This window comes from Rhea pennata, chromosome 13, assembly GCF_028389875.1.
Source record: "Rhea pennata isolate bPtePen1 chromosome 13, bPtePen1.pri, whole genome shotgun sequence".
NCBI lineage: Eukaryota > Metazoa > Chordata > Aves > Rheiformes > Rheidae > Rhea > Rhea pennata.
The window spans coordinates 13118541-13129924 of record NC_084675.1 but is presented as its reverse complement, the minus strand read 5'-3'; the positions used below and the strand labels follow the sequence as shown (position 1 = coordinate 13129924).

The 11384-nt window shown below is 41.9% G+C and overlaps 1 protein-coding gene across 1 annotated transcript in view; it reads left to right on the top strand.

Annotated features, from left to right (window-relative positions):
- Window positions 1-1156: 1156 nt before the first annotated feature.
- PEPD (peptidase D) overlaps window positions 1157-11384 on the top strand; it is a 140851-nt gene continuing 130623 nt past the window's right edge. Inside the window, exons 1-3 of the mRNA XM_062586556.1 lie at window positions 1157-1257; window positions 6510-6693; window positions 8035-8162. Of these exons, the coding sequence (XP_062442540.1) occupies window positions 1241-1257; window positions 6510-6693; window positions 8035-8162 (329 nt within the window). The 5' untranslated portion in view covers window positions 1157-1240. The remainder of the gene's footprint in view (window positions 1258-6509; window positions 6694-8034; window positions 8163-11384) is intronic.

The following is an 11384-nucleotide window of genomic DNA, read 5'->3' as shown; positions in this document are numbered from 1 at the left end:
CTCTCAAGGACTGTTTTTGGAAGCAGAGCATGATGACCCAGTGGAAGAGATAAGGAAATTAAAATAAGCTGGATAAAGAAGCCAGAAAACCTGCTTTGGAGAACAGATACTACAAGACAGGATACCTTTCTTTCTTTCTTTCTTTCTTTCTTTTTTTTTTTTTTTTTTTTTTTTAAGAATCGCAATACTGTATGGGTGGGCAAGGGGGATTTGGAAAGAATGAAAGCTGGGAGCCATTATTAGTATCTGAAGAGTAACCTGAAGACTTTAGTCTTTTCCCTCCAGTCCTAACAGTGGCAGCAAAGCAAGCTTTCCTGACACTGAAGAAATCTGTGTGAATAGGAACAAATTCAACACACTGAAGTCAGTGAAAAAACTGGATTGGCTACAGTACACCTTGTTTGAAGGCCATTGGTAAACATATTGTTTGAATGGGTGTTTCTTGTAAAAGAAGCCAGAATAGGTATATAAGGTATAATAAGGAATATAAGGTACTTATAAAGCCTCTTGTTTTTTGATGAAACTGCAAAGGGTTCCCCAAGGAGCTAGATGCAAAAGAAAAGTCACTCAGCACACAGCTGAGGAGACTCACTGGGTCTCTTTCTCCACAAATCCTGTATGAAAGCCAGACATGAGGAACAACAGCCTGTCCTGAGGGTGACGGTCCTTCGTGCCCATCAGGGCCTGAGGAAAGCCTGGGGGCCTTCTCCTGAGCCCCTGGCCCACCCCCCCACCAGCTCCGGGTGCGGAGGAGTCACGGGAGCCCAGGGAGCAGGGTCAGGCTCTGCTGGCTTCAGGCCCTCTGAGGGGACGACACAGGAAAGTGCTCCGAGGCCTGGAGATGGGTATGGGGAACCCCCGTCTCCTCCTGAGCCGGAAGGGCACCTAAGGAGAACCGCCTCAGGGGACACCCCCGGGGCGAGGCGCCCGAGGGGAGCCCGCCCGGGCGAGGCGCCTCGGGGGACGCCCCCGGGGTGAGGCGGCGGCCATTTCGCACACCCGCGACGGGCCCGTGCCGGCTGCGGCCCTTGGCCCAGCCCCTCACGGCCCCTTTACGGCCGCGGCCCAGCTGTGTGAGGGGCGGGCGGGAGCGGGGCTGAGCGGAACGGGCGGCGGCGGCGGCGGCGCCGCCCTCTTCTCCCCTGCCCTGCCCTGCCCTGGCGGCGCGGCCCGGCCCGGCCTCGCGGGGCGCCTGCTCCCGCCCCGCCCTCACGTGACAGGCGAAGTCCGGCTAGGCAACATGGCTGCGGCTGCGGGGTAAGCGCGCTGCTGCGGCCCGCGCCGGCCCGGCCCGGCCTGGCCCGGGGAAGGGAGCGGCTCGGCTCGGCTCGGCCGCCCCCGGGCGGGAGAGCGCTGGCGGCCCGGAGCGAGTCACCGGCGGGGGCGGCCGGCGCGGGGCGCGGGCTGGCGGCGGTCGTGCGCGCAGGGCGCCTGGTCCCTCACGCGTTTTATTGACAGGTTAAGCGGTTTTTTTCATTAATTTAAAAAGGTTCTGTTAAAAAGTATCAAAGTGTGTGGGGGGAGGAGAAGCTTCTCAGACTGGCCCGAAAGAGGTCGTTCTGGGGCCTGGCTCTGGAGCGTGCGCGTTTGGGTGGGACTGGCTGTCCCGCGGAGCTCGCCTCCGCGCGTGCGTTCCCCGGGGTCCGCCACGGGCTCCCTTTTCGCCGGCTCTCAGCGCCGGTTCCAGCTGTTAGTAAAATTATGCCGCAAGAAAGCGAGTACATAGGAAATCAAACAGGGCAGTAACTTAGAACTGTTAGATTAGTTACTTCTTACTAAACGAAGAGTTCTTAGCTGGCACTAAAGAAAACATCTAGTTTGCACCGTTAATAGCAGTGATTGCTTTTGCTGTTTTCCTTATGTAGCTGGTTTGCTTTAGCATAGGCCTCTTGCGCTTTATGTATTTGATGTGGCAACAGAGTCTTAAACATTGAGGAGAAATTAAGCTGATGATGACTCAAGCTGTAGGTCAAAACAGAGAAGACCTATTTAATAAACAAATGAAAATTCCTTGGAAAAAATAGTTTCAGTATTTTCTTGACTCCATTGATAGCTGGACCCTGTCTCAGTGACCTGCATAGAATAGAAACTGCAGTCTGAGTTTTCTTCTGAAAAAGCAGAAGAACAAGAAGGTTAAGTGAAAGATGGGAAAAGCAGAAATAAAATAAAATTCATTGTTACTAGCGTGTTCTGGTGGTTGCATCAACACAAAAATTAAGCATCAGGTGCTTCATAAAGTTACAAAATGTAATCTCTCTGAAATATAGAACTTCTGAAATGATCTTTGAAAATCAACAGTTCTGAGGCAAAGAAAAAGATCCTTTAAAGAGACAAGTGTATTTTAAATGTGGTTCACTTCCAGTATAATAAAATAAAAAAGCTCTTGTGTGGGCTTAGGCCTAACTGATGATAAAAACTGTGTGTGACTAGCAGCAGGGAAACTGTCAGCTCTTGTGGAAGGCCTTTACTAGACTGAGTAAGGCCAAGTACTTGGTTAATGCAAATGGAGGAGTTGAACTTCAGTTGATCTGGTCTTCCAAGAAGCCATTTCTGACACCTGCTTTATTGGTTATTTTCAGAAGCTTGCATAGTTTCGAAGATGTGTGTGCCATAAAGTAGTGTTTGCATTAAGTATGCTTCATTACCTGTTATCAAACACTTAACACTGTACTAGAAGGTCTAAATATAAGGAAACAATGGATGGTAAATGCTTTGTTATTCCACTCTTGGGCAGAAAGATTCCACCATTTCCTTTTTCAACAGCAATATGTGGGTGCTGGCAGCACTACAAGTGGTGAGATAGTCCAAATGAAAGATGCTGAAGTGACTGATACAATTTTAAGCTGAGTTTGTGGCTGGAAAAGCTAGTGTCCCTCATGCTAACAGAAGAAATGGATCTTGAAGGACTAGCAGATGTATTGTACTAATTAAATTCTGATATTTCTTGTGTGAAGTTAACTGCTCATGCAGTTTGAGACCGCTCACCCAGATTGAATGCTTGTAATTCCCCCTGTAGAAAGAATTTTGCCATAGTACTGTTAGGGGGTAAGCGTATAGGTTTTACGCTGATGGAATTGCATGTGTATTTTCAGAGTGTTCTTCCTTATACATAAGAGTGGTGCATGTGTGAAGCAGTCGTATACATGTACCCATCCAACCTATTCCACGGCATAGCTTGACTTCCTGTATTTGAAACTAGTGCAGATGGTGCTACCTAGGCACAGGGTGTTTTTTAACAGTTGGGCAGGAAGGAATATGAGAAAAAGACCAAGGCAATAGTGACTTCATAACCTATGGTGCTTCGTAGTTGGTAATAGAATAATGGTCACAACAGAGCAGTGGTTACATGGTGAGGCCTGTATTTGAAGACAGTTGTTGCGATCTTGAATGCTGAGAGCGCTGCTCTTTCTGAGTCGTTATTTGCAATAGAAACCAGGTGTGGAGCCATGCTTTCATCTTAAGAGAGCTGTACTACTTCAGTTTCTGTGTAGCTGCTAGTCTGTGAAAAGAGCAGCCTGCGTGAAGTGTGGAAGGGTGGCAGTGGTGTCGTGCGTATAGAGCAATCCAGCCTCTGCTGGTGAAGTGGAGGTTTGGGTGCCTCACTGTGTTGTTAGTCCCTCTGTAACTCCATGCAAGTGCAGCTGGTTTGCAGGAGGAGAGGAGGGAAAGAGAGAGCAAAGTGAGGAGGAAGCAAGCTTCTCTAAGTCTAGTCCTCCCTGAAACTTGTCAGTTTTTCTCTGCAGAACTTCAATCTGGAGTCTAGGTCTGTTGCCTAGCCAGCATGCAGGATGAATTTACGTACGCGTGCTTGACGGTGAATCCAAGGAGCTGAGCAGAATCTGCAAAAATGCTCAGCCCAGCCCTCTGGTCCTACAAACCTTACTGTGAGATCCAGGACCCTCAGCTAATGTCACTGTTTTGGCAGCCTTAAAATAGAGACCAATGCCCTGCAGGTGAAAAAACAATGCAAGTCTAAAGCAGCAGCATAGGGCCAGATTCTGCTGTTGCTTAAAGCTGTGATATCAGATTCAAAGAGGAGAGGGAAGGATCTCTTATGTATAAGGGAGAACACGGTTTTGCTGTGGGAGTCAGCTCAAATGTGCAGAAAAACAACTGTTTTGCATCTTTAACTAAAACATTTCCACTGAAGTATTAGGATGACAGTAAAAGAAGTGTTAAATGTGGCTTACTGAAGCTATCAGTAACAATTGCAGCCTGATGTCACTATTTCTCCTTGAGTCTGTTTCTAGTTACCAAAAGTTTTGAGCCCAATAAAAACATTCATAGTAAACTTAATGCAGATGAAAACCTGCTTTTGCAGCAGCTTCGTATCAGCTCCAGGATGTGAGAATAGGCCTGGAAAAGGAAGGAGATCAGAGCCTTTTTTGCTGTAATTAAAACCAATAAACAAACAAACCCTCCCAAAAAACAAAAAACCAACAACCTTGTGCACAGGCACAGGGTGAAATTACAGCTGAAGAGTCTTTTTTCCTTTCTTTCAAACAAACAAAAAAACCCAGTACAGGTTGTGCTAGAATCTATGTCTGTGTATATGTGTGTGTAGGTTAGAAACTTTTTTTAATCATACACAAGCATCTAAGAGAAATGTATGGCGTAAGAGTAGCTGATTCTGCCTTTTTCTTTCACACTGGTAGTACGGTGAGCGTATGATTTCTAAGCCCCTGCATGGAGTTACTTCAGGGATGATCCTGCTTGGATGCAAGACTGAGTTGCTAAGCTGCTGCTTTGCATCTGAAGAGCCTTGTCCTAACTTGTTTAAGGTTCAATATCTGATTTAAGACTTTAAGTAGCTGTTGCCTGGATTGTATGAACTTGCTTCATCCTTAAGATGTGGGTACTCCAAAATGAAAGCTTAAGCTGGGCTTCCATGTTGTGTTAATGTGCCAGAATAGGTTGTCTGCAGTCCTTGTAATTAACACCTGCCATACTGCTGGGGTTGTCAGGTTTGGAGGGAGAAGTAATAAAAATAATCACATTTGAGTTTTGTGCATCATCAGCTAAACTCCTAGACAGGTAGTTTTAAAACTGGATTAGCAAGAGAAGTCTTTCACCTTCTAAAATGACTTACACTGTTATATCAAGTAGTTATAAACAAGTAAAATAAAATATTTTATTAGCTCTTTTATGCTGCGTCTGCAGTAAGAAATTGTCGGGTTTACATTTCTGATGCTGATAAAGTCTTTCAGGAGGTTATTTTATACAGCTATAGATCAAAGATTACTTTCCAGTTTTTCCATGAAAACTATAACTGTTAAGAAATTTTACTCTGGTTCTCTAAGGTTAAATTCATAGGTGGTTCATTTCTTGTCATTTTAACATAACAAAGTGACCATCTGGCTATTCAGAAGGGTGTCCTCAATAAGGTAAGCGGTGAGGTAGATTGGACAAATGGGCATTAAATCTTAGGGTTTTATTGATAAAGCAGTATTCATTTGTAGTGTTGAAGCTCCAAATCACTGTTTTGTTTTAACAAACATAAAATAGGAGAATGCTCTATAAGATTCTTTTCTTCTCAGATGAATGAAAACAAATCCTACAACAAGCTACACTACTTCTAGAGATAGCTCCAAAAGGTTCAAGTATGGACCTGTAACAAATGTGAGCAAATCAGCTATATATTTTTGTAGTACTTTTTGTAGTATTTTAAACAGTTGAATTACTTAATAACCATTTTTAAAAAGAACTTTGTCTTAAACCTTGTTCTCTCAGTTGAGCCCCTGTTGAGTACAAGCTTTTAGAAATATCCAGACTCTTGGGTGGCAGCAGCAGGTTGTGCTGCCTGAGCCAGTTGTGGGAAGCAGCTAGCGAAATGCGATGGGGTCGCAGTCATCGCAGCAGCACTGCTGGCCATGGGCGGGAGCTCAGGCACTTCTTGAAACTGCTGCTGTTTGTACAAGTGCAAGCATACATATATGTTAAAGAAATACATGGATATGATGTGAATATTGGAAATTCTGTCATCCTACACCTGCTATCTGCCATCTTTCCTCTGCAGTCCTGGTTTTAGCTCCTGTGGCGTTTCCCAGAAGGACTTGCTGAAGGAGTTTTGCCAGACTTAATGCAACCTTTCACTTCTGTTTTCAGGAACTCATTTTCTTCTCTTCTGTTCTGCTGTTACTCAGCAGACCGAGGCTGTTGTCACTTTCTGCATCCCCTTTTCACATTGGTTTACCTGGAGGAGTGTGACATCTGTGACATGCTATAGGCTATCGCTGCAGCCAGCTGTATCAGCTGTGCCAGCTCCTTTTTCTTGGCACTCATGAGTAATGTGTGTATTTTATTTTCTCTCTATAATGCCATGCGTTGTAGTTAGAGAGCAATGCTTGTATACAGCATCTATTCCACTAGAACAATTAACATCTTGTTTGTAGGGTTTGAGTTAAACTTCCTTTTCTATACTAAAATAACAAACACTGTGCCACTAAATCATGCTAGCCATTGTTTGGTCTTGTGTTAACTGTCAACTTAAAAAAAAAAATCCTTTCTAGGCCCTCCTTTTGGCTGGGAAATGAGACCTTGAAAGTGCCTGCAGCACTTTTTGCCTTGAACAGAAGACGCCTGTGTGATCGCCTGAAACAGAACAAGGATGTCCAGGCAAATTCTGTTGTTCTGCTGCAAGGTGGGGAAGAAACCCAGAGGTACTGCACTGATACTGGTGTTGTGTTTCGCCAGGTAAGAGCTGAATCAGTTAAGATGCTGGCCCTTGAATTGCCTGATTCTTAAACTCTTTTATTATTATTTTCCCTTTATCTCAGAGATGTGTGCATATTTGCATTACTTTGCTTCACTTAAGTCTGTTAGCTTTTTTGTGACTTTGTCTCTTCAGTCTGGAGTTACTTTCTCCAGTTCTTTCAGTGCTTTACTGTGCAGGTTTATAATCTGGTTTAATGGACCTAAATCTGTTCAAGAAATTACTGCCTGTCAGGGTTTAACATAAAGATAGAAACTAAATACTACTTGTTTTTTTTTCAGTCCTGTCTATCACCAAAAAATAAGCTTTGCTCTGTTTTGCAGCATGTTACTGTCAATCTCAGTGCTAGAAATTGAATTAATTCACAGAAGAGTGTATTCAAAGCTTTTACAAATAGTGGTTTCCACATAACAGGATGTGTTTTAGAAATTACCACAATGTATATTTTCAAATTGGACTCTTCTATAAAGTACCTGTGTGTTTTTGTGCCACAGATAAGACTGAATAACTTGTTAATGTCATGCTAAATGCTTTTGTAGTCTTTGGAAAAGTTGGCGTAATTCAGCTCTAATTGTATCTCCTCCTGCAATGCTGTGTGCTTTGCATTGCCACTGCTCTGTTGAATGCTACAGTGCTGCTTCACTTTGTTTTGTGAATTTAGCTGAACTGTTGTATGTTATGAAGAAACAAAAAGAATAAATTCTGTCTTCTAATCTAGATAGTGAATGTCTTAATGTAGTTACTGGTCTGCTTTTAGAGGAGATTAATATACCTTTCAAGGTAACAGAGTGTATGCCTGTGTACACCAGTCTTGTCTTGTCAAAATTCATCTCTATGTTCTATTCGGTGTTTTGTTTGTTTGCTTGTTCTTAATGCGGAATATCACTTGGCCAGCTTCCTCTTCTCTGGAGGAAGCCAAGTCTTTACTTCAGGACTCTGCCATCACAACCCAATGAATCTGCACTCTGTTTTTGCCTTCTCCACTCGTGTAACGTGATTGCTTCTTTGTGCTGCTATTTGCCCTAATTCTAGGTTGGAGAAATATATTTTATTATGTTGTATATATTTATTGTCCTGAGTCAAGTGGTGTTTGTTTCTTAGTGTAGGTTATTAATCTCATATCCTTTGCAATAGTCAACAGAGGGATTTGCATTACTAAAACTAATTGTTCTGAAATGCTTTAACTCCCTTCCTTCCTTTCCAAAAGCAAAAATGACCTCTTTCAAATTCATGGAACTAGGAAATAGCATGTGCCACGCTGTATTTTTAGGGTTGGTGGAAGTGAGAGTTTTCTTTTAAGAATGTACTTCATCTTATTTTAGGAATCTTACTTTCACTGGACTTTTGGAGTGACTGAAGCAGGCTGCTTTGGAGCAGTTGATGTTGATACTGGAAGATCCATACTCTTTGTTCCACAACTTCCTGAAAGCTACGCAATTTGGATGGGAAAGTAAGACATATTTTTTAAACTATGTTATAATGTATCTGGGCATTTAATGTAATATAACTGTTTGAAATGCTGAAATGCTGTATGATTTTTAATACCAGTTGTTCATACCATCTCTCGTTCTTGTCAATTGGTATTGATCTTATGATATCAAGTTATATCCCCATTTGGTGGTAGACAATACATTCAGAATTAAAATACTACTATAGTATCCATGAAAGGAAGCTGAACCATAAAAGAAACCAAAAATCCTCTGTTAAGGCACAAAAGAAGGAAAAGGGAAAAGCAGGCATTTTCAAGTTGATTTCCAGTTTGCACTCTTCTTAGTTAATGGGGCTTTTTGAATGGGAGAAGGCAGTTTACCCTCTCTGATCATACCTTTTTGCTATGAGCTAAGAGACTGAGAACGATTTTAATTCTTTCTTGTGAATATGTCATAAACATTTTTCTTTCAATCTGCACCAGTAGTAAATATTGCTCAGTGCCATAGCAGTGAAGAAATTGATTTATTTATGTGTTCATTTACTTTCTCAATCTTAATTATATTTATACCAACAAACTGTGGTTTTTTTTGGTGTCTACAACATCTCAGAATACTGAATTACTTCTAATTTAATATTTTGAGCTCAGATTGCTCTATTTCTAATTGAAGCTATCACTTACATTTTAATGCTAATTTGGGGGAAAGGAAAATAGTTGCAACCAATCCCATATGCTGAACCGTGTCAGACCATATGGTAGGGCAGGGCTGCTGTCTTCTCAGGGAGTTTATGTGAATGTTACTGTCTTAGACCTCCCTTAGAACTGAAATTGCTTTTGATCACTTTAAAATGTGAATACTGCTATCTGAAATATTTCAGCAAAGCTGCACCTGTTTAGGAGGGTAGGTTCTATTCAACTCCCACATGTACTTGCTAAACTCTGTTCCCTTGTGGTGTGTGTTTGCATTTATAGACAAAGCTTTTTCCTCCTCCTAAATTCTCTTCTGCTAGTTCAGATTGCTTGTTTGCTACCTGCACTGGTTTTGCTTCATCTGAAAAGTCTTAAAAATATTATTGAGAATCCAATGTGTCATTTTGCATTTTCAAAGAAAATATTGTGTTGTGTACAAATTATAGCCTTTTTGATTTGTGGTACAGCACTAATTATTGGTTCATTTATGGAATTTTAAGAGTGGGTAAAAATGGTTTATTGCTATTACCTCACTACATTCTGCAAGAGGAGGTAATTGTTTCTATCACAACATCTTTGCTTTCTAAATTATCCTTCTTACCCTCCTGAATCTGTCTGTTACAGTCCTGTTTTCTTTTCTGTCAGCTGTGGTCATGTACTTTTTCTGCTTGTCAGAAGGAGGATGGATGAATAACTCATTTGTGAGTCAGTTGCAGTTCTGCTTCATAAGCTAGTTGGCAGGGGGTAGTGCTAGCGATTGTGTTCCTTCCCAGAAGATTCAATTTTAAGTCAAAATTAGCTTTGAAAAAAATGAGTTTGCTGTCCATCTTCTGCTTTTTATCTACTGTAGTTTGCCTTGGAAGTGCTTGTATGTGTACATGTGGAAAGTACTATCTACCCATTGATGGAACATTCATTTAACATCAATGAAACACAAATCCTTAATTCCTTGTATGCTGTTTTGCAAGCTTGGTATCTTACAGAACTCTACAGCTATTCTAGTTCATAGTGCAGGGTGGGATTGTTTTTTCTGGTGTTGATTCAGTTTTCTATTCAAGGCAGATTGGAAATCTGTACTGGAGTTGTGGCGGAAACACACAGATACTTTTAAAATTAATGCAGAAAGTGCTCCTGCTACTGTTATCAAATGATTTGCTAATTATAATAAGCTTTTATTGTTTTTGATAGGCTGTTGCTCTTTCACAGTTGAAACTGAACCGTTTCTTGCGCCTTGAAAGACATTATCTTTGGTTATGTTCAGAGACATCACTTAGGTAAAACGGCAATCAGTAGTGTTAACCCTTTTCCCATTAAATAATACGTAAGTAGGGTTTCTTCGCTCTTTCAATTTTGCAGTCTTATTTTGGCCAAAACAAATGAAGTGTTTGAGAGCATTTGTTCGAGATGGGTGAAGTGTTGCATTTTGGGGAGACCCGTGAGCATTGCAATTATTTTAATCTCACCAGCTACACCTCAGTTTTACTGTTGTCTTTTGCGGGTCTTTGAACCAGTAAGTGTTGCCTGTAAGTGTACTATCAATTCAGGATTGAAATGAAAAGGTGAAACTCTGGTGGGTGTCTACCTCAGGAGAGGTAGAGAGTTAAAATACAGCCTGTGGATTTTAAAGAAATCTGGTGAAACTGGAAGGGATAGAGTTTCTAGAGTGAAGTTTAAGATCTGAATGTTGTGTTGTCACCTTAAATATTAAATAGGGATAGTATTTTGGAGGGTTCTGGAGATGGAAATACTCAAGAATCACTGTGAAATATCAAGGCAGTGTTCCTTCAAGGAAAGCAAATCTTATCAGTAAAGGGCAGTGTTGCATGTTGAGGTGATGTCTGAGGAGTGTAAAGAGAAGGCGAACCCGGAGATGATGAGCAAGCTGCCCAGGTCTGGGGACTGCCAAGGACCAGCGCTCCACAGTGCCCACGCTGAGGGAGCCCTTCTCCGAGAAGGCCACTCTTCTTTGTCAGACTGCACCCTGAATGCGTGTGCTCTAATGGTAGGCACGTAGCTGTAAGACTAGGTAACGCTCTTTTTAGTAGTCCTCAGAGCCACAATAATTTCCTCAGTTTTAAAACTGAACAGATCCAGTGATACAATGTTGTAAAGGCTCCAGAAACATAGTTACGTTGGGAACGCCTCATTTCCTCAACATGGTCTTTCCTAAGCAAGTTCTAAAACTCAGGAAGGATTTAACTTAACTTAGCATTTAGACTATGTACTTTAACCAAAAGAAAAATTTCAGGATAGCAATGCAGTATTGTTGCGAGCGTTTCTATAAGACTGGTGCTCCTTTTTTTCATATTAAAGAGGTTGCGCTGCATACAACAACAGCCAATCTCTTTTTAAATTTTGAGCCTGGGTAATTGCCCTAACGTGGGATTAGCCTGTAGCTTAGTTGAAAAGGTTACTCGAGCCAACAACTAAGAGAACCATTTTGTGTAACTCTTGATTTTTAGCTCTTCCCCCAGTTTGTGAGGCAGAAACAAAGACTTCTGTTGAATGGCTTAGCATAGACTTTTCCTCTTCTGAGTTATTTTTCCACTCTTA